Source organism: Lepidochelys kempii, chromosome 4 (genome assembly GCF_965140265.1).
Source record: "Lepidochelys kempii isolate rLepKem1 chromosome 4, rLepKem1.hap2, whole genome shotgun sequence".
Taxonomy (NCBI): Eukaryota; Metazoa; Chordata; order Testudines; family Cheloniidae; genus Lepidochelys; species Lepidochelys kempii.
The window spans coordinates 111,810,506-111,831,760 of record NC_133259.1 but is presented as its reverse complement, the minus strand read 5'-3'; the positions used below and the strand labels follow the sequence as shown (position 1 = coordinate 111,831,760).

Here is a 21,255-nt window from a genome sequence, read left to right as displayed (position 1 = left end):
AAGCAGGCAGGTATACAGTGAATTACAATGTGGGGGAGGGATCGCATTTATCTACCCCTTATTGAAGTGGTAACGCCCGCCCTTTTGGTTGGTGCCGTCGCCCGCCCGGGCCTGCCCGTTCTCGCGCTCTGGCAGTTGGAGCAGCGCGAGAGCAGCCGGCACGACGGTACCGAACCCTCAGTGGAGCCGGCGATTAATGATTAACGAAGACTAGTAGCGTGCGCTCATGAATTAGTAATAAGGGGGCGGGACTCATGATTTATTAATGAGGTCCACCCGCCAGAAGGTGGGGATTGTGACGGGATCGTGACGAACGTTCCGGAGTTCTTAAGGGTGGTGCAGCCGGCTAGGAACCGGTACTGGGAGTGGGGGAGAAGGATAAGGGGCGGGGAAGAGCTGTACCCAGCCTCAGAAACAGGCCTATTTGATGGACATGTAAGAGAGGACGGTGACAGCCTCTCTTCACTCAGTGCCCAAGCTAGGGACCCCCCCCGTCCCCGCCCCGCCCCGGGGATTATAGAGAGTGGCGGGTGACTGTTCGGGGTGCTGCTGATTATTATATGCAGGATTGTTAGAGGCGAAGGACTAGACTATAGGGATTTAGTTTGAGGCTCTTTTAACCCGATGAGGGGGAGTATATAATGTGGGAAAGTTTACCCCACAGTGGCGATTATTGTGGTTGGGAAAGAGGGATTTTATGCTGGAGGTAGAGGATTTTTTTTTAATCACGGGAGGGGTTTTTTACCCCATAAAGTGGCTTGTCAGATGCAGGGTTGTTCCTTCCCCCTGCAAGGGTGGGTATTTACCCCTACCCGGGGTCGGTGTGGGTAAGGGGCTTTCTTGAACGCGGGGCTCGCAGATCTTTAAGCCACTGCCTACAACGACTGGCAGCAGCAGCCCCCATCTACGGCTTGGTGTAGGAGGCGCTGCCTACACGAGTCCTTCTCCTCCCTGGCAGCAGCAGCGCCTCACTCCGTCCTGCCCCTCCTCACCCACCCGAACCGGTTCCTCCCTCAGCAGCGTGTCCGGTGTGTCGCCACCGCCCTCTCTGTTGCTGTCGGCGGCGGCTGCTGCGTAGCATCAAAACATGCAGGATGAGCTGCTCCTGGGGGTGACACAGCAGCAGCCAGGGAGCGAGAGGCTGGGCAGCGGCCCCGCAGCAGGACACCCCCCTCTCAGCCACCCCTCCTCTGACTTTAAACCCAGTCTCAGCCCCCACCACCAGGATTTAAACAAGCAGCAGCCGCCACCGCCCGCTCCTCAGCTGAGCCAGAAGAGGAAAGAGTTCAAGCAGCAGCAGCTCAGCAGCCCAGCCCAGCTCGGCAGCAGCCACCCCCTGACTAACCACCACCACCACCACCCCGACTATCATCGCCACCCCCTTCAGCAGCAGCACTTCAGCCACCCCGCTGACAAGTACCAGGAGCACAGGCAGCCGCGCCAGCTCCTCAGCGCTCACCCCCCGGAGCAGCCGCAGACAGGGGACTATCCGCCCTACCAGCCGCTCAGCCCAGCCGAGCAGAAGGGCGGCGCAGAGAGGGGGGGCTTAGAGCGGCTCCCCCCTTCCTGCCCGGGGGCACAGGCAGCAGCGGACCCCAATGTGGGGGTGGTTGTCTCCTCCTGTGTGAATCCGCCTCCGTCTCCTCCTCACCTGCAGGCTACAGCCCAGTTGCCCCCCATGGAGTCCCCCCCGAACAGCCACTTGCTGGGCAGCCCCGGGACCCTCTTGCCCGGCGGGCTCGGCTCCGGCTTCAGCAGCCTGCAGAGCTCGGAGATCCCCAGCCCCCATCACCAGAGCGGGGGCGGCTCCTCCTCGGCGGCTTCCCCTCCTCCGCCGCCGCTGCCCGGCTTCGGCACCCCTTGGTCGGTGCAGACCTCGTCGCCACCTCCGCCGCAAACGCAGCAGCCTCCGGTCTCCAGCAGCAGCGGCGGCGGCGGCGGGAGCCAGATCAGCGCGATGCCTCCGCCGAGCCCGGACTCCGAGACCAGCTTCTACCCGGGGATCCCGTCTTCGATCAACCCCGCTTTCTTCCAGAGCTTCTCGCCGGTGTCGCCTCACAACCCCTGCGCCGGGCCCTTCAGCAGCCCCTTCTCGGCCGCCGCCCCGCCGCCGCCGATGAATTTACCTCAGCAGCAGCAGCAGCAGCAGAACCGGAGATCCCCTGTGAGCCCCCAGCTCCAGCACCAACACCAGGCGGCGGCGGCCGCGGCCGCCTTCCTGCAGCAGAGGAACTCCTACAACCACCACCAGGTGCGGGGCCCGGGAGCTTCGGGGCGGCCGGCAGCGGGGAGTCCCTCCGCATGGGGGAGAGCGCTGGGGAAGCCACTCGGACCCTGGGAGTGGGGCGGGGGGGACGGGGACGGGGACCGGGACCTCCCCCCCGCCCCGAGCGGTGAAAGCAGCGGAGGTTTTATTTGAGGCCCCCGGCTGAAGTTACCCGGCGGCAGGGACAGCACGGCTAGAGCCGGTTGGTGGAAGCAGGGCGGGGCTCCCACAGCCCAGGCTCGGTCTCGGTACTGCAGCGAGCGCCCTTTGGCGGAGCGGGGGGCCTCGGCCCCGTTTCTCTCCAGCTCTCTCCCGCTCCCTGCGCTGCAGAGCTCTCTCGGTGGGCGGAGGGGATCTGGACCCCGTTCCTCCGGCCGGGGCGGGAAGAGGTGTAAATTAATTCGGTTCGGGTTAGAGTTCTGTTGACTGCCCCTTTCTTCCCGACCCTCTGCCTCTTCTGCTCTGTAGGTGTCAGGTGAGAAAAAAGCGGATTAAGTAATACGACAGGCCCATTGATTCTTAGTGTCAGTTATGTCCCCCAGACTTTGATCGATACTTACTGGGTTGTTATAGCTGCCGTCTACAGGCGTCCTTTCCTTAGCTGTCAACAGTTTTTTGGTTAGTTTTGTTTGTAATTGCATCTGATACCACTAGTGAAAAGGTCACAATTTCAATGTGAAAAGGGACAGGTTTCCCTCCAGAAAACATGTTTGTTGACCTATGAGCCTCCCTGCTTTTTAAATATACTTTAAAATTGAGAACATATAAATTGACTTGCATAGGCAGGTTTGGTGTTAAGTGAGCTTTTTGATTCATCTGAGAACTGCCAAGATGAATAACTTTTATTTAGAGTTACTTGTGTATGTGGCGATGTAGGCAAACAGCAGCTTCACTACTGTATTTCAGATTGTCCCAATTCTCCTGCCTACAGCACCTACTAGTTTAATGGGTGGCATGGAATCCTCATCTCCTATTGGCTAAAAAGGTTGCTTTTCTTCCTGGTTCTGTATGTTGAGAATAAGATAACGTGTCATATTTTGTTCCATGGAGCTGTTCTGCTCTCTCCAGTTAACATATCATACATAGTGTGTGACATTTGCACCATGTTAAGGTTTTTTAGGCCCTTCATGGCTGAGTGTACCATATAGGCCCCATAGTCAGATTAATTTCTGCTTAATTCTAGTATTAAACCGTGTGGCATTTTACCAGGTAGGTAAGATTGGGATTATATGAAGTAGTGTTTATTTTTTTGGTCATTGGCATTCAAAAATTGTATTATGAGAAAATGTATATTGTTTATATGTTCATCTGTGGTGAACATGTTTTTAACATGAATCTTATCACTTAGTTTGCTCTGTTTTTAAACAAATTCCAAAGCAATTAAGAGATAAGACAGCAGCTCTCTCTACCATTAAAATTTGTGAGGAAATCTTTTCACCTCTCACTTCCCTGGCCATAATCCAGTTATGACTTTATGTCAGTTGTAGGTAGTAAACCTAAAACAGTGATGTGAAAGCATAGTTAGCAAGATTAAAGACCTGTTTTCACACTTGACATTATCTCCAAAGTTTGTTTCTCAATAGAGTGCCTGCCTCTCCCAAAATTCCAACACAAAGCATTCAAGTTTTACAACATAATTATCTATAATTATATAGAACAGGGGTATCTATCTGTCTGAGTATCTGACCACAATGGCTTTAACATACTTTCAGGATTATTTTTAATTTTTATGTCTGTACAGGTCCATCAGTACTCATCATATTTAACCTTTTTCAGTATTTGTCATTAGAAGTACATTATCTTTGAGATAGAGGTGTTACATTTGGATTTCAGATTGGAATTGGATTTATAGACCCTCTATTTCATCAAAAAGTGTCTAAAAAAATCCTTTCCAAGAACAGTCAAGTTTTAAATACTTTTATTTTGCTAACTGGACAAACACAGCTCTTTATTATCACCACAGTTCAATGGGTCCACCTCTTAGTAGTATGACAACCATTTCAGTTCACACATTGGTTTTTAGAATAGATTATTATGTATTGAAGGCAGCAGTAGTGTTTTACCCATTTTCATCCTGAAAAGATCTTTACATTTTTTCTCTGGGGTTAGTCTGAATATGTAAATTTTATTTTGTATAATAGCAGTAAGTCCATTGGATATCAAAACAATCCCTTTCTGAAATAATCAAAAAGCCAGATTCCTCAGGCGGGGCAAAACACTTTTTTGGTTCGCTGACTTCTGCACAGCTATGCCAGTTTACACCAGCTGAGGATCTGGTCTAGTTTGTTAGACCAGAAGTTCAAGCTGTAGCCTTTAAAGGCTATTATAATACATTTATATTTTTAGATACACATCCAGGATAGTTACTTTGAACAAATAATTTTGGGTTATCCAGATAGTCTGTGGGATAATCAGTCTTTGTCTTTGTTACTTGAAAACCTTTTCCTCTTTATGTAATATTTTAGAATGACCTATGAATTTTTTTTATCCTGCTACTCACTACTTTCTCCTTTACTCACAAAAAAAACCAAACAAGTGACCTTCATGAAACCATCTAATGCTAGTCTACAGAGACATATCAAAGGGGCCTGCCTATGTGACAGATTAGTTATGTAATGAAAGTGTGGCAGCTTTTATTGTATTTAAATAACTGTAGGAATGTTCTACCAAGAAATGACTGAAAATCCTAATTTATCATTTTTGCAAATCAGTCATTTTGGTAAAGCAGTCTTGTTTTATGGTTACTTGTATTCAGTTTTCTCCTTTGCCATGGATGTCAGTTTATAGGCAAATGGGAACTCCCAGTTTTTGTACTCTTTACAAAAGCCATCTGAGCGTTTTTTGAGGTAACAAGCAAACTAGGAATGTTTCCCAAAAAAAAAACTAATCAAATCTTTTTTTTTTAGCCTCTTCTGAAGCAGTCGCCCTGGAGCAACCATCAGAGTAGTGGCTGGAGCACAGGAAATATGTCCTGGGGAGGAATGCATGGCAGAGACCATCGTAGAACTGGAAACATGGGAATTCCAGGAACTATGAACCAAATTTCTCCTTTGAAGAAGCCCTTTTCTGGTAATGTCATAGCTCCCCCTAAATTTACTCGCTCTACTCCATCGCTGACACCAAAATCATGGATTGAAGATAATGTTTTCCGAACTGACAACAACAGTAATACTCTCTTACCCTTACAGGTAAGAATGGTATGTAACTGGAAACATCTTAATATTTGTCTTTAATTTTGTCTAGCATTGCAAATAGATCTGTTTAACATATTAAGTGATACTGACAACGTTCATGGTGATTTTTGTGAAAAAGTTGTACCTTCTGTTGTTACAAGTGTATTGAAAGTGACAATTAACCAAAATATTTTCCAGTTTATATAAAATGCCAGCAGTAGCCAGAATTATTGCTTACTGACTACATGAGGAAAAAAGGAGGAAACTGAAACAACTCTTGCACAGCAACAAGGGAGCAGAAATGCTTTTTAAACTATCAGAGAGCATTTTTAACATTTGTCAATTTAAAACACTCAAGGCTCCTTTTAAATCTGGGCTGCTTTTATCCCTTAGTTTTTAATGTAGATTAATTTTAGATCTTATCAAACTGTTCTTGTGGACAAGCCTTTTTATACTGTATTTGTGGACAGCTCCGACTCTTTTTTTTTAAATTCACCTTTTCATCTTATTAGCATCCTTGCCAATGCCACTCTGTATATGGGTTTTAGTTTTCCCCTATTGGCAGCTTCTTGAGGGATGTCCATAGTTATTTAATGACTGGACCATAGAAGCCCTTTGATTTAGAGATGTTAAATGCGAAGAGGAAGAATGGTCTTGGACTGAGGGGATCTGGGTTCAATTTTTGCATCAGACTTCCTATGTATCTTTAGGCCAGTCATCTAATCTCTATGCCTCAGGTTCCTGTCTGTAAAATGGAGATATTTTTTTTCTTGAGCCTCTGTCAGGTCTTGTCTAGTTAGTTTGTAAATTCTTGGGGGCAAGGACTGTCGCTTGCTATCAGGCTCCAACCTCAGTTGGTGATATAGCAGCTTATGCATTTACTTTTTTGTTTCAAGGAATCTACATTTAAGATAATCCTTCTACTTTAGAAACTAGCCATTCCAAGTAAGCAGCAGATTACTTTAAGAATAATTCTCTATTTTACACCTTCTTTAGGTCTTCTTTAACTTTAGTACTTTGTCTTGACTTGGGCTTGTAATTTGGGCTAGTATATTAACAAAATAAGGTAACCTGCAGGAAAGAGTAGTTACAATACTTGTTATTCCCTGCATAGGACTGTCATGCTCTTTTATTTAGAATGTATTTATTCTAAACTAGGTCTTATTTTGTCACAATTTTGATCTCTCAACTTTGAACAGTTGCATTTGTGTCAAAAAGCAGATTAATTTTAGTGTAGCTGTGATAATAGCAAAAAATTCAGTCTGGGATTTTTACATAGATCTCCTGGTTTTTGTCATTTTGGCGGTGAGTGGATTTCCTATTGGCTCAACAAGCCATATACCTCTACTTACAAATGGGGCCTGATAGTTACAATACTGGACTTAGTGTCACTATTGATTTCATATGCTTCTGAAGTTTGCTGGGATTGCATCCAATAATGCATTTCTTTTATGGGAAATCCTGCTATCATCCTCTAAAGTCCTATCTCATTGAATAGGCTTGCTGACTGGGCTTAAACAGCAGGGTTTGTATAATTTTCTTGTAGCTTGTTTGGGTGGGATGATGGAAAGGATGCCACTTCTATACCAAACTACAACTTGACTCATTAAAGATAGAGTTTAAAGTTGCCAGCTTGAGATAGCTGGTGCTCTGCAGTGGAAATATCTTTAAAAACCCCATTCTGAAGTAGACACCTGTAAAATAATCAATTTCATGATTTGGGTTAGGAATATTAGTGTTGTATTGATCTGTTTGAACAGCATTGCCACAATATGTTAGAGTGCGTATCCTGCCAAGCACAACAAACTTGCATATACTTCAAATATAATTCAATATGTCTAATAAGTGTGTGTGTGTGTGTGTATATGTGTATATGTATAGCTTACTGAAACTATTAGAGGAAGTCCTCTAATATAAAGCAGCTTGTTTTCAGATCTAAACAAAGTTTGTTTGTTTGTCTTTACTCATAGCATATAGAAAGCTAATAAAACTTCTATTAACTTAAACAATCATAGGTAGCAGAGTAGAGAAAAGTGTCTGAAGTTCAACCATATTTATAATAATTTGTGCTGATGTTTTTGTTCTTGGTGTTCATAACTTCAAAGCAGAATTATAGACGTACTTAAATACAGCACCTACAATTGAACTGGCTGCTGAACTGCTTTATGATAGACAAAGAATTTTGTTTTGTCCAGTAATAAACTAGTGTTTAAATCTCACTTGTTTGCTTTTATAAGAATAGTCAAAGGACAGAGTGTGATCTGAACTCTTTCAGTGTTAACCACTTTTATTGCAGAAACATTAAATAGATGTTTTCTATATCCTTATTAAGATGCATTGAATTACTGTGTTCATAATTTTCAATTTTTATTAAATTCTGCCCTACATGGGGTCACTTCCCCACTACGTTGTCTGATGCATGGATTTTAGGCATCATAATGAAATGGTTAAAAAGAAGCTGAACTTCAGTTTAGTTAGAACTGGTGATGGTGATGCTATCTAGGCTTGTGCTGGCAGTTGTGACACAGTCAAATATCAGTCTACTTAATTTGTACTGTGCTTGCCTCGTTCCATAAAAGGTTGAGGTATTCAGGTTGATGATTCTTAAAGATACAGTATCAGTTTTAGCAGATGCTGAATCAGTGCTTTTATATTACTAAATTTATGCCATCTGCTAAACGTAACTATATTGAACAGACGTATAAAACCTGCCTGTAGTCCTCCTAACCAATGTTTCTCAATCTTAGTAAAGACTCTTGTTGCCCATGTTCTCCCGCATTTACAATTTGCAGACCTTTTTCACTACTATTTGTGATCACAACACCGTGTCGCAACTACTAAAATAGTTTATATAGAAATAGTTAAAATACATGTTTACATCTTGCTTTTAGATATAAACATGATTATGAGCCAGCACCATGAGATTTGCTCGCTCATTGCAGACCACTAGTGGATCACAGGTTGGAAGTCACTTTTGTAAAGAATTTTCAGGCCTTGTTTACAGTGGAGACTTGCTATAATTGTAGCCATCGGTGTGCCGTAGCCCATGTAGCTGCACTTGTGCAAACCACTAGCGTAGACCAGATAAGTCACAATTTGAACAGTTGCAACTTATTCCTTATCTGAAACTTTGCTTTATTCTCAGAGTCTCCACTGGTGCAGCTACACTGGTGGCTGAGATAAGAGCATGTCTCCAGTGTACACAAGGTCAGGGAGTTGATGATATTTCTAATACATAATATTGCTTGGTATTGAGTATCTGTTCAGTTAACAGTATATATTAATGACTATTAAAATGTTATGTTTTGATCATGTAGCTTACAAAAAGGAGGGGAATGAAGACCAAACTTTTTCACTGTTGGTATTCTTTAAGTATAAGACTGAGGCATAAGTTTCCTATGTGCACAAACTGGATAGAACTTCATTGACTGCAGTGAAGTTGAATTCACTAATGGTGAATTGCATCGCTAAGATAGGATTTTGAAAAGTGCTTAATTTTGGCCTAACTACTCACATTAGCCTTAGAGGTAACACTCCAGTGGTAAAGTTAGGCCATCATTGAGCGCTTTTGACAATCCCACCTTTTGGCCTGCTCTGCACTACGGCAGTACAGCTATGGTACTGCAGTTGTGCCACTGTGGGGTGGATACTTCCTAGATTGATGGAAGAGGGCTTTCTATTGATGTAGGTAATCTACCTCTCCAAGAGGCAGTAGCTAGGTCAATGAAAGAATTTTTCCATCAGCCTAGCTGCATCTGTGGTGGAGGTTAGATCGACCCAACTGTCGTGCAGGGTGTGAAATCTTTCATGGCCCTGAGCAGTGTAGTTAGGTTGATCTAATATTTTAGTGTAGACCAGACCTTAAGTTTTACTGGCATAACTATGGCTCTAAGGGGTGTAATTTTTTGCTCTTACACTGGCAAAATTATGCTGGTAAAAGCCCTAGCCTAGATACAGTTATACTGGTATAAGGCACATTATACCGCCATAGTTTATTTTACTTTGACAAACCAGAATAAGCTATACCAGTAAAACTCCTCTACATTGGGGTTTTTGTAGCTTTAAGTATTGTTTACTGGTATAGTTAAAAAAGAGAAACTTAAATATAAACAAGGCCTTCATGTTTATAATTTTCTATCTGAATATCGATAGTACATTATTTTATTTCTAATCTCTTAAAAAACCTTTTTACAAACATTTTTTTAAACTAGTGTAGTACTTGTTCTTAAAAGGTCAATAGTGTTTGTCTGTATGCTCTTGGAAAGAACAAATGTAAATAAAACTTCATTCTGCCAAAATGAATCTGAATTCTGTTCCTGTATCTTTGAGTTCAGGAAATACATTGCGTGTCTGGGTGTCTTTCACATTGATTTGTCCTTCCTGTTTGTTTGGACTGTGCATAGAGTGTCAGTTGTCCTTGAAGCTGAGCTGTGTTATTCACTACTGAAACCTATTGCTGTAATTTGGGATTCTGTACAGTAAGATATAACCTAAATAACTGCAGATACTTCTTCTGGTTGCCTTGGTTGTCAGTCTTTTTTTTTTTTTTTTTAATTCAGAGTCTAAAATGTCAAATATTCAGTGAAATAAAGCACAGTTTCAGGTGTTTTCAGCTAAGTTTGAGTTGTTCTTCACACCAGATATTAAAATATTGTTTTAATATTCTAGAGACAGAATAATTTATCAGTTTGTTCAAGTAACTTAATTTTGGATTCTCAAGATATCAGTTTTTCAATATTTGTAATTGATAATATTTGATAAAATCCATGTTAAAAGTGCTGAGCACCTAGCAGCTCTCATGAAAGTCTGTGGGAGAGTTAAAATTTCAGCACTTTTAGAATTCAGGTAGCTTATTTAGGTGTTTAAAACATGGATTTAGGAGCCCAGCTTTAGGCAGTTATTTTTTTTGAGAAAAGTTGCCTTCATTCAGATTGTACTGCGCTTTAGATCAGTTACCTGGGCCTAGTGCATTTAGGCCCCAATCTTTTGCAGATGGACTGCTGCCCTGTAAGGAGAACCCTTCACTGCAGCTCTGCTTGATGCAGCAGTCCACCTACAAGCTGTCAATTTCAGGATCAAGGCCTTTGAATGGACAATATTTTTAATTTTAAACTTGCATATAGATGTTCAGAATACTGAACAAAATCAATGGACCGAGTCTGTTAGACTTAAAGCCACAAATGTATTAACAAGTTTTTGCTGAACTAAAATACCTATGTTGTTTAACTTACGCAGTTTATAAAATATTGGAAGAATATATTTAAACCAAATCCTTTGTTTTATTAACATATATGCAAGAACTTATGTAAGGGCTATCTTTTGTTGCACAGCAAAATGTTTGTCAACCAGGCTAATGGAGCAATACTGTATACATTATGACAGGTTTCAGAGTAACAGCCATGTTAGTCTGTATTCGCAAAAGGAAAAGGAGTACTTGTGGCACCTTAGAGACTAACAAATTTATTTGAGCATAAGCTTTCGTGAGCTACAGCTCACTTCATCGGCTGCATGAATGCATGTATGCAACCGATGAAGTGAGCTATAGCTCACGAAAGCTTATGCTCAAATAAATTTGTTAGTCTCTAAGGTGCCACAAGTACTTCTTTTCTTTTTGTGTATACATTATAATTCTAGTTACCGAAGAGTTAGCAATAAAAGAAGTTTTATATTGTCCAACCGATCTCATTGCCAAACCATAATTGTTCTCTGAGATTATGAGCTTTTTCAGGTTTAAATAACTAGATTTTACTGCCGCATTTGAAAGACTATTTTATAGGTGATGGTTAGAAAACTTTTCCTGATGATGATCGGTCTAAATTTTGCTTTTCTCAGTTTCAAACAACTATTCTTAGTTATTTTTTTAAACCCCTGAACAACTTCCCCCTTCATGCTGAGACCCTCCAAATGTCTAGTTTGTTGTCCTTTTTAGTTATTTTGACCACGCTATGCATACATAGGTTTTTTTTTTTTAGGCTTTCCTCATGCGTCAATCCTGCCAAGTCTTTAATCATCTTTGTAGTCTGTCTGGATTGCTTCCAGTGTTTCAAAGTCTTTTCTTAACCTGGACCACTTGGGGGTGGATGCAGTGAATGCTATATGTCTGCATAGGTAAATATTTCAGCAAAAATGACTTGTATAGTTGGGTAGCAGAACTGTCATGTTGTTGTTGGACCTTTTCTGTAAATATATGCAGTAATGCGATCTTAACTTGAAAACATGTTTGGTGTTCTCAGGATGACTGCCCCTAGATATCTGCTAAATGTTACATTTGTTAGCTACTTTATGTGGTGTGGGTAGTGGTAACCTACTTTCCTTCCTGAGGTAATTTTTTGTTTCTACTTTTTTGTAAGCCTTCTGTCCAATTTCCATAAAGCTAAACTGTAATGAGCCATAGGCTTTACAGTTGCAGTTTCTCGGTATGTATTGAAAAGCTATTTTATGGATCCTTAATGTCTTTAAGTCTTCAATTATTTTTATTTTTCTAGTTTAGGATATACATTTGATGTTTTTATAATATATGCTTAACTGATAAGATTATGATGGGAAGCCCTCTACCAATGTACATGTATAGAAATACTTTCCTAAAAATGTACTGTTTGTAAGTTGGACATTTCACTTTATTGATAATCACCCATTGTATTCAAGCTTTAACAGAATGTAATAGAAACATACATACGGTTTATTGGAAGTCACTAATTATTTTGTGTATAGAAACTAAGATCTTTTTGAGCTTTAAGCTGGTTAGGAAGAGGATGAAACAGATGGGACAAGGTTAGCTTAAAATAATCATTTAAATTAATGTTTTTGGTGTAGCAAGAGTTGAATTCACTGTAAAATCTTGCTCTTCACCAAAAGATCTTATTCTTAATATAATGAAAAAGACAATGATCTTATGTTTGCTTTATTATGAAGCAGATCATGGTAGGCTTCCTCAGAACGTCAAGATTTGTTTGAATAAGGTTTTCTGAAAGGATTTTTGTATTTTAGTGTACTTTTAACTCATTTGAAATGGCTCTAGAAAAAAGAGGGTTTAAATTATATATGATAACATGAGAACTCCACATCTCTTCCACCCATTTTTTAAATGATTTGGAGAATTCTAGGACAAAATTGCAAATGTGATGGTGTACATAGCATTTTCCTAGCATCAGTTCTTACCAGTTTTGCTGGTGCTAGTGGGAACGTATCAGAAATTGAAAGGAATAGAGGCCCTTGTTTTGAAGTTGTGTATTATTTGGGAATCAAATATGGTCCTTCACTTCCTGGACCATTAGTGATATGACAGGCAGCACACTGCCTCCAAAGTAAGGTTGCACATTATGCTAGCAGTATTATATGAGTGACTGAAGAAAGGGTCTTGTTTAACTCCACTCTAGAAGTAGTAACATTCAGATCTCTTCAGCCAGGAAGACCACACCGAAACATTCTTTTTAAATGTGAGAAGTTGGAGGAAACTAAGAGGTAAACAAACTATGAAAGAGAGATTAGTAGAAATAGGGTTGAGTTTGTTAGAATCAATAAATACATGAAATCCAAGGGGTAGGTAAAAATGAAGTGGCTAACTTGTATATGCTTTTTCAGTTAGTAGTGAAATTGGTGCCTTAGAAAGCATAAAGTCCTGTCCCCCTAACTTTAGATCTATTGAAAAATTTAACCCCTGAAAATGTATTCTGTTAGTGTACTACTTTGCGCTAAGTTGACCGACAGGACTTCCAGTGACATATTGCATCTGATGGTTAGAATAATTAATGCTTCTATGACAGGTTTCAGAATGGTAGCCGTGTTAGTCTGTATCAGCAAAAAAAAACAAAAACAAAAATGAGCAGTACTTGTGGCACCTTAGTCTAACAAATTTATTTGGGCATAAGCTTTAGTGGTCTAAAACCCACTTCTTCGGATGCATGCAGTGGAAAATACAGTAGGGAGATATAATATACACAGAGAACATGAAAAAATGGGTGTCACCATACCAACTGTAACAAGACCAATCAATTAAGGTGGGCTATTATCAGCAGGAGGGGGAAAAAAAAAACTTTTATAGTGATAATCAGAATGGCTCATTTCAAACAGTTGACAAGAAGGTGTGAATAACAGTGTCTGTATGGGGGGGAAATTAGCATGGGGAAATAGTTTTTAGTTTGTGTAATGACCCATACATTCCCGGTCTTTATTCAAGCCTAATTTAATGGTGTCCAGTTTGCAAATTAATTCCAGTTCTGCAGTTTCTCATTGGAGTCTGTTTGTTTTTGAAGGGTTTGTTTTTTTTTGTTGGAGATTTGAGACTTTTAGGCCTAAAGAAAAGGAGTACTAGTGGCACCTTAGATTAACCAATAGGTCTGAAATTGAGTGACCAGAGAGGTTGAAGTGTTTTCATAGATTCATAGATATTTAGGTCAGAAGGGACCATTATGATCATCTAGTCTGACCTCCTGCACAATGCAGGCCACAGAATTTCACCCACCACTCCTAAAAAAGACTTCACACCTATATCTGTGCTATTGAAGTCCTCAAATTGTAGTTTGAAGACCTCAAGGAGCAGAGAATCCTCCAGCAAGTGACCCGTGCCCCATGCTACAGAGGAAGGCGAAAAACCTCCAGGGCCTTCCAATCTGCCCTGGAGGAAAATTCCTTCCCGACCCCAAATATGGCAATCAGCTAAACCCTGAGCATATGGGCAAGATTCATCAGCCAGATACTACAGAAAATTCTTTCCCGGGTAACTTGGATCTTACCCCATCTAAAAACCCATCACAGGCCATTGGGCCTATTTACCATGAATATTTAATTACCAAAACCATGTTATCCCATCATACCATCTCCTCCATAAACTTATCGAGTTTAATCTTAAAGCAAGATAGATCTTTTGCCCCCACTACTTCCCTCGGAAGGCTATTCCAAAACTTCACTCCTCTGATGGTTAGAAACCTTCGTCTAATTTCTAATCTAAATTTCCTAGTGGCCAGTTTATATCCATTTGTTCTTGTGTCCACATTAGTACTGAGTTTAAATAATTCCTCTCCCTCTCTGGTATTTATCCCTCTGATATATTTATAGAGAGCAATCATATCTCCCCTCAACCTTCTTTTAGTTAGGCTAAACAAGCCAAGCTCCCTGAGTCTCCTTTCATAAGACAAGTTTTCCATTCCTCTGATCATCCTAGTAGCCCTTCTCTGTACCTGTTCCAGTTTGAATTCATCCTTCTTAAACATGGGAGACCAGAACTGCACACAGTATTCCAGGTGAGGTCTCACCAGTGCCTTATATAACGGTACTAAAACCTCCTTATCCCTACTGGAAATACCTCTCCTGATGCATCCCAAGACAACATTAGCTTTTTTCACAGCCATATCACATTGGCAGCTCATAGTCATCCTATGATCAACCAATACTCCAAGGTCCTTTTCCTCCTCCGTTACTTCTAGTTGATGCGTCCCTAGCTTATAACTAAAATTCTTGTTATTAATCCCTAAATGCATGACCTTACACTTCTCACTATTAAATTTCATCCTATTCCTATTACTCCAGTTTACAAGGTCATCCAGATCCTCCTGTAGGGTATCCCTGTCCTTCTCTAAATTAGCAATACCTCCCAGCTTTGTATCATCTGCAAACTTTATTAGCACACTCCCACTTTTTGTGCCCAACTGGTTTTTGAATGTTGTTATTCTTGACAAATGATTTGTGTGCATTTATTCTTTTGCGTAGAGATTGTCTGGTTTGGCCAATGTACATGGGAGAGGGGCATTGTTGGCACATGATGGCCTACATCACATTGGTAGATGTGCAGGTGAATGAGCCTCTTATGGTGTGGCTGATGTGATTAGGTCCTGTGATGGTGTCCTTTGAATAGATATGTGGACAGAGTTGGCAACGGGCTTTGTTGCAAGGATAGGTTCCTGGGTTAGTGTTTTTGGTGTGTGGTTGCTGGTGAGTATTCAACTGTTTGAAATGAGCCCTCCTGATTATCACTACAAAAGTTTTTTTTTTTCCTGCTGATAATAGCCCACCTTAATTGATTGGTCTCATTACAGTTGGTATGGCAATACCCATTTTTTCATGTTCTCTGTGTGTATATATATCTTCCTACTGTATTTTCCACTACATGCATCCGATGAAGTGGGTTTTAGCCCACGAAAGCTTATGCCCAAATACATTGGTTATTCTCTAAGATGCCACAAGTACTCCTCATTTTTTTTGTTGATGCTTCGGCTGTGTGAAACACTTGTAAACATTGCTTCTGAAAAGTCAGCTGACAGATCAAGTTTTCTCTAAAATATTTTCCTTATTGTAAGAGTCTTAAAATGAACGAAATTATAGCTTGTAGGGGAATTGAGGGTATCTTTGAGACTAAGTAGATTTGTTGTAAACTTTCAGTTTCAGTTCATTGTGTTGTATTTTGAAACTGCAAAACTATTGAAGCACCAGAAGATTAGATCAAGCAGGATTCAAGCTCTTCTGTATTCAAAACAATGAAAAGCTAATAAGAGAATCTGGCAACTAATTCACTGTGCAATTTTTTTGTAATACAAGAAACTCATTATAATGCTCATGAAAAATTCTTGGCCACCCAAAGTAGTTTATGTAATTATCTTTTATTGGCCCAACTTATGTTGGTGGAAGGTACAAGCTTTTGAGAGATCTTCTTCAGGACTGGGGAAGGAAGCAGAGTGTCTGAGCTAAATACAAATTGGGGCAGATTGACTGACTCCTAAGGGATAACACACAGTAGGTGGTCACTTGAAGTGGGTAACTGAGTGATAGATTGTTATGCATCAGGGGTTAAAATTGGGCAATTAAAGGTAGCAGGAGGTGTGGGGGGTTACAGATTGTTGTAATGAGCCATAAAACCAATGTCCCCTTTGAGTCAGTGGTTTTTGGTGCCTAGCAGTTATGAATGTATGTTCCCAGGATCACCTTTTGAAGGTGTTGTGCAAGTTTCCTTGGAGGATGAGTATAGAAAGATCAGATATAAAGTGATTGCTTTGTGAAAAGTATTCTCCAGTGGGTGATATGGTGTTTTTGTGTGTTATCATTTTCCTGTGTGAATTCATTTGTCGGGACATTTAATGCACTTGATGAGGTATACCACAAGTTGTGATAAGCATATGTAGGACCCATGAATCTTGAAAGGTGTGTTGTGGCAGGGTATTGATCATTTTAGCAGTGGAGATGTGTTTGCAGATTTTTTTCATCTGTTGTTCTGGCAGGGTCTGGTGCCACTTGGAGTTGGTGGTGTGGTCTGTGGGAAGCTTGTATCTGATGATGACCTTGGTGAGGGTGGTTTGAAGGCCAGTAGAGGGGGTTTGGGAAAGATTTCTTTCAGAATGTAATTCCCATCAAATATGGATTGTAATTGTTTGATTCCCCCATACGGGTTCCAGTGTGAGGTGATAGTGACTATTGGGGTGTGCTGTCGATGCGTTTTTCTTTTCTGTATTGAAGTAGGCTTTTCGAGGGTATTTGCATGGCCCATTCCATGATGCAATCTACTTCCCTGGTGAAGAAAAATTTGTTAGTCTCTAAGGTGCCACAAGTACTCCTTTTCTTTTCTCTGGTGGAGTGTCCTGGTTTAGTGAAGATGGCTTTAAGAGTGTTCAGATGTGTATCCTGGACTTTCTCTTCAGAGCAAATACTGAGAATTAAGAGTGCATGTCTGTAGATAAAAGTTTTTGGTATGTCCTGGGGTGGCGGTAAATGTGGTGATTGGTGGGTTCTTGATATGGTTGTTAGTAGGGTTCCATTGTTTAAGCTAATTGTGATGTCCAAGAAATTGATACTGGTGTGGCAGTGTTCTAGATAGTTTGATGGAAGGGTGGTAATAGTTGAAGTTGTGATAGAAATCTATGAAAGAGCTTAGGTCTTCTGTCAAGAGGATGAAAACAACATTGATGCAGGTGTATTGCTGCTTTCGTGGTACATTTTTCCAGAACTTCTTTTCTAATTCTTGTATAATTATCAGCTGCTTGAGAGTCTCAATAGTATATTAGTGTTCAAACGAACGTATTCTGCCATTCTCTACAAGCACAGTATTGTTTACTCCATTTTATTCTCTGTTGATCAGTCTGTTAGCCTCAAAGTCACCTTTGACAAAGTTTTTTACAAAAACGTGAGGCTAACACAAAGTATTATACTTGCAAGGTATCATTCTCTCCATATGACTGATTCAGTCTGTATTGTCACTACTTCAGCAAATTGATGAATGGATACACGAAGATTTGTAACGAGTCACGTAACTAAGCTGAACTTGTGTTAGTGGTCAGAACAATCCCCTTTCAAAGAGCTAGTTGTGACCTTTCCTTCTGGACATCGAGCTTAATGTGGTGACGTACACACAGGCTTCTTATAGCAACACTTTTTGGTGTTCCCTTAGAAAGCAAAGGCCTACACTTGATACCTGCACTCTGTAATGCTGCATTGGCTGCCTATTTAGGGAGTATGCTTCAAACTTTTACTCCAATAGTTCTTACTTGAACAAAGACTTAAAATTGGGCTCCGTACCCAAAGAAATTTCTACTTTTCTTGGGATCGTTAAGTTTGGGCTAGCTGATTACACTGTATAGTTGAGTGTATGGCTAGGAGTGGTCTGTCAATTTTGAATGCTTACTCCCTAGATGTCTGCCAAAGCTCATTGGTTGCATCTTTCAAGGCAAGGCTAAAGGCTTGTGTATTTTGTAGGCTTTATTATGGTGTAGTAGGTTAGGATTTGGCCAGATTAGATATCTAGCTATTTATTTTGGTGCACTAGCTAGTGTTGTATGTTTTTTGTGCAGTGTTGAGATGCTTTTTGCTTTCAAGTGTTTTAAAAATGAATGATAAACATTTCAAGACCACACTGTGGCTGGTCTTGCTCAGGGGCATAGTGGACGCTGTGGTACAACGGTCCTTTCGTCCTTCCTTCCACACTTTTTAAACTTCCTTGCAGGGGCAAGACATGCTTAGGGTAGGTACTTAAAAGGGAGTGATATAAGGATAGGACTGTGACCCCTGTATATTCACCATTGGATATGTTTACAAAGGGGATCCCAAGGGTAGTAGACCCCTATTCTACAGTATTCTTTCCTATCTTCCTCAGGGGACTTCCAGTCAAGTCAGTCAGAATTCCTTCTGGGATTAACATCTTTTCACCACCCCAAAAAGAGCTAGTGTCACAATCTGCCCTTTAACAGGAAGAATTTATTCCGTCTGTCACCTCTATAGTCATGTGGCAATAGTCTAACCAAAAGAATCTAAACTGTAAGACACTTGAACTAGAACTTTGTTACATAGATGTATTAAATGCCACAAGCCACAAATACTTGAATAACTGCAACTAGTTGCATAGTCAGTAATACTGGTTATGAATTTCAAAATCTTACTGGTGTTTTCAGATGTGTTTAAGTATAGTATTCTATCTGTAGCTTCCTAGCCAGTAAATCAGAAGTTGTATGTTAAGTTAGATCAAAAAAAGTCTTTATTTCGCTATCACTGACCATACAATTCCTATAGTTTTCCTGTTGAAAAACAGAGCTGGTTGGAAATTTTCCCCACCAATAATATGCTAAAAGTTGTAAAGCTAGAGGCTGCACACGTTATTGCTTCTGTAGGACAAGCTCATTGCCTGTGCAGGCTTAACTTGTTCCTTTTGTACATTTGCAATAACATTATCTTCATGAAATTATTAAACTTTCTTTCTTGCCTCATTCAGTGCACAAAACAAATGGTGGTCGCTTACTGAGCAGTTATTCAGTATTCTCCTTTTTCACATTGTTCAATGAGTGGACCCGTGCCTTATTTACTGCATGCTATTCAAACCCTACTCTGAAGATGGAATTATTAATTTCCTCAGGGTTTTTTCTGTGGTGCTCATCACTTTGGTATCTGTTTCACAAATAGCAATGAATTAATTTTGTAACACCCCTGTGAATTGAGGGGGTATTCTTATCCCCATTTTACAAATGGGGAACTGAAGCACAGAGATTAAGGTAAAAATTATACACTAACATTGCTCAATTTGAGACACCTAAGACCTGATTTTTTTTTCAGTCTACTTAGCATAATAAAGAACTTTCATATATTCAAAACACAACTCTCCAGACTTCAGTTGCAGCTATGAACATTTAACACTTCTCCAAATGAGATCCAGGATCTTGAGTCACATACCCAAAAAGGAGGAGCGCATAGTTAATGGCCACCTGTGAAATGTTTGCTTTAAGTGACTTGCCCAACATAACACAGGAACTCTGTGGCAGAGGCAGGGAGGAAAGCCAATTCTCAGGGCAGCATTCAACCTCTAATTATGACACTATCCTTCTTCTTCATAATCCTCTGCCTCATTCAATATACAGGTTTCAGAGTAACAGCCGTGTTAGTCTGTATTCGCAAAAAGAAAAGGAGTACTTGTGGCACCTTAGAGACTAACCAATTTATTAGAGCATAAGCTTTCGTGAGCTACAGCTCACTTCCTCAGATATCTGAGGAAGTGAGCTGTAGCTCACGAAAGCTTATGCTCTAATAAATTGGTTAGTCTCTAAGGTGCCACAAGTACTCCTTTTCTTTTTATTCAATATACACCTTCCAACTTTTGCAGCAAATGAAGTGAGAGTCTGTGTTGGGGTGTCTACCACACACAAGGCTTGACTAGGTAAAAAGGGCCAATTAACCTTGTGACAGGCTGCACCTGGAGGAGAGTTAGGGCTGATATGGCTGATGGAACCCAAGTGCAGAGGAGCTGGGACAGTCCTAAAGAGAGGAAGATGGTGATAAGAGAGAGCTGTAAGAAGGATCTCTGCAGTCACTCCCCAGAGAAGAGGGGAGCTGGCTAGAGACAAGGAGGAGGTCTAGGAGGAGAGTAAGCCCTGGGGTCCTGATTTGGATTATAGACTCTGGCAAGAACCCGAGGCGGGGCGGGGGACAAAATAGGCACAGGGAGATGGGAATGCTCCAGTGGTAACCTAAGGGTAGGCCAGAAGATAAGGAAAAGTAGGAAGGAGACCAGGAAAACAACAACAGAGTCTGGGATTTCATATGTCATGGTTGCTAGTGATAGGGTCTCTGAGCTGGAACCCAGAGTGTGCCAGACAGACTTCGAAATCCTGGAAAGCAAAAATTATTGTGGCATGGCCAGAGGGCTAAGCTACAAAGAGGGGAGTGTCTCCCTGAGGATTTGGGTGCAGAAACACCAGTCCGTTGCCTCACAAACAGCCGTGAAACTCATGGAGGGGTTTGAGTCCCTAACAAAGTGTGTGTGTGAGAGAGAGAGAGAGAGACAGCATATGTATGTATTTATATAAAAGCCACGAGGAGGTGTCCCAGAAGTAAGTGGTGAACTTTGTGATAGGATCCTATAGACAAGTCTTCACTATATACACCTGATTCATCCCCAGAGCAGGTCCATCCTGTGCACTGAATGAGGCAAGGGGCCCATGGAAAAAATTTTATGTGGTCATGTAATTAAATATTTATCATTATGCATACACAAAAGGGCTTTGAATTAAGGCTGTACAGTCTTAATTGTGGCATTTAAGTTTTGAGTGTTTGATTTTGCAGACTTGATAAAGTTCTTTAAATGTGTACGTATGTCTGTATAATGTGTATATAACTTGATGTGTGAAGGAAAATATGTTGAACTATACCTTTTCCAGATTCAAAGTGTATCTCTGATTTTATATTTGGATGGCATAAAAGCTAGTTTCAGGAAAGTTATATTCAGACTAACAAGCAATAGTGTTCAATTGCGAGTCCATTTTCACTACCTTCGGCTTTTATACTTCCATCCATCACCACATTATGAGTGCATTACCTCAGAGTAATCTCAGTCTTCCTGTCAAGTTTCCCTGT

The 21,255-nt window shown here is 41.0% G+C and overlaps 1 protein-coding gene across 6 annotated transcripts in view; it reads left to right on the top strand.

The window, feature by feature from the left end:
• The first annotated feature begins 336 nt into the window (after positions 1-336).
• Positions 337-21,255, top strand: part of CPEB2 (cytoplasmic polyadenylation element binding protein 2) — a 92,226-nt gene continuing 71,307 nt past the window's right edge. For 3 of the 6 annotated variants that reach the window (XM_073342482.1, XM_073342480.1, XM_073342478.1), the window contains exons 1-2: positions 338-2,251; positions 5,173-5,463. In XM_073342482.1, coding sequence (XP_073198583.1) covers positions 1,088-2,251; positions 5,173-5,463 — 1,455 coding nt within the window. In that variant the 5' untranslated portion in view covers positions 338-1,087. Of the gene's footprint in view, positions 2,252-5,172; positions 5,464-21,255 lie in introns of all 6 variants that reach the window. The other 3 variants (XM_073342481.1, XM_073342479.1, XM_073342483.1) reach the window with 2 other exon arrangements.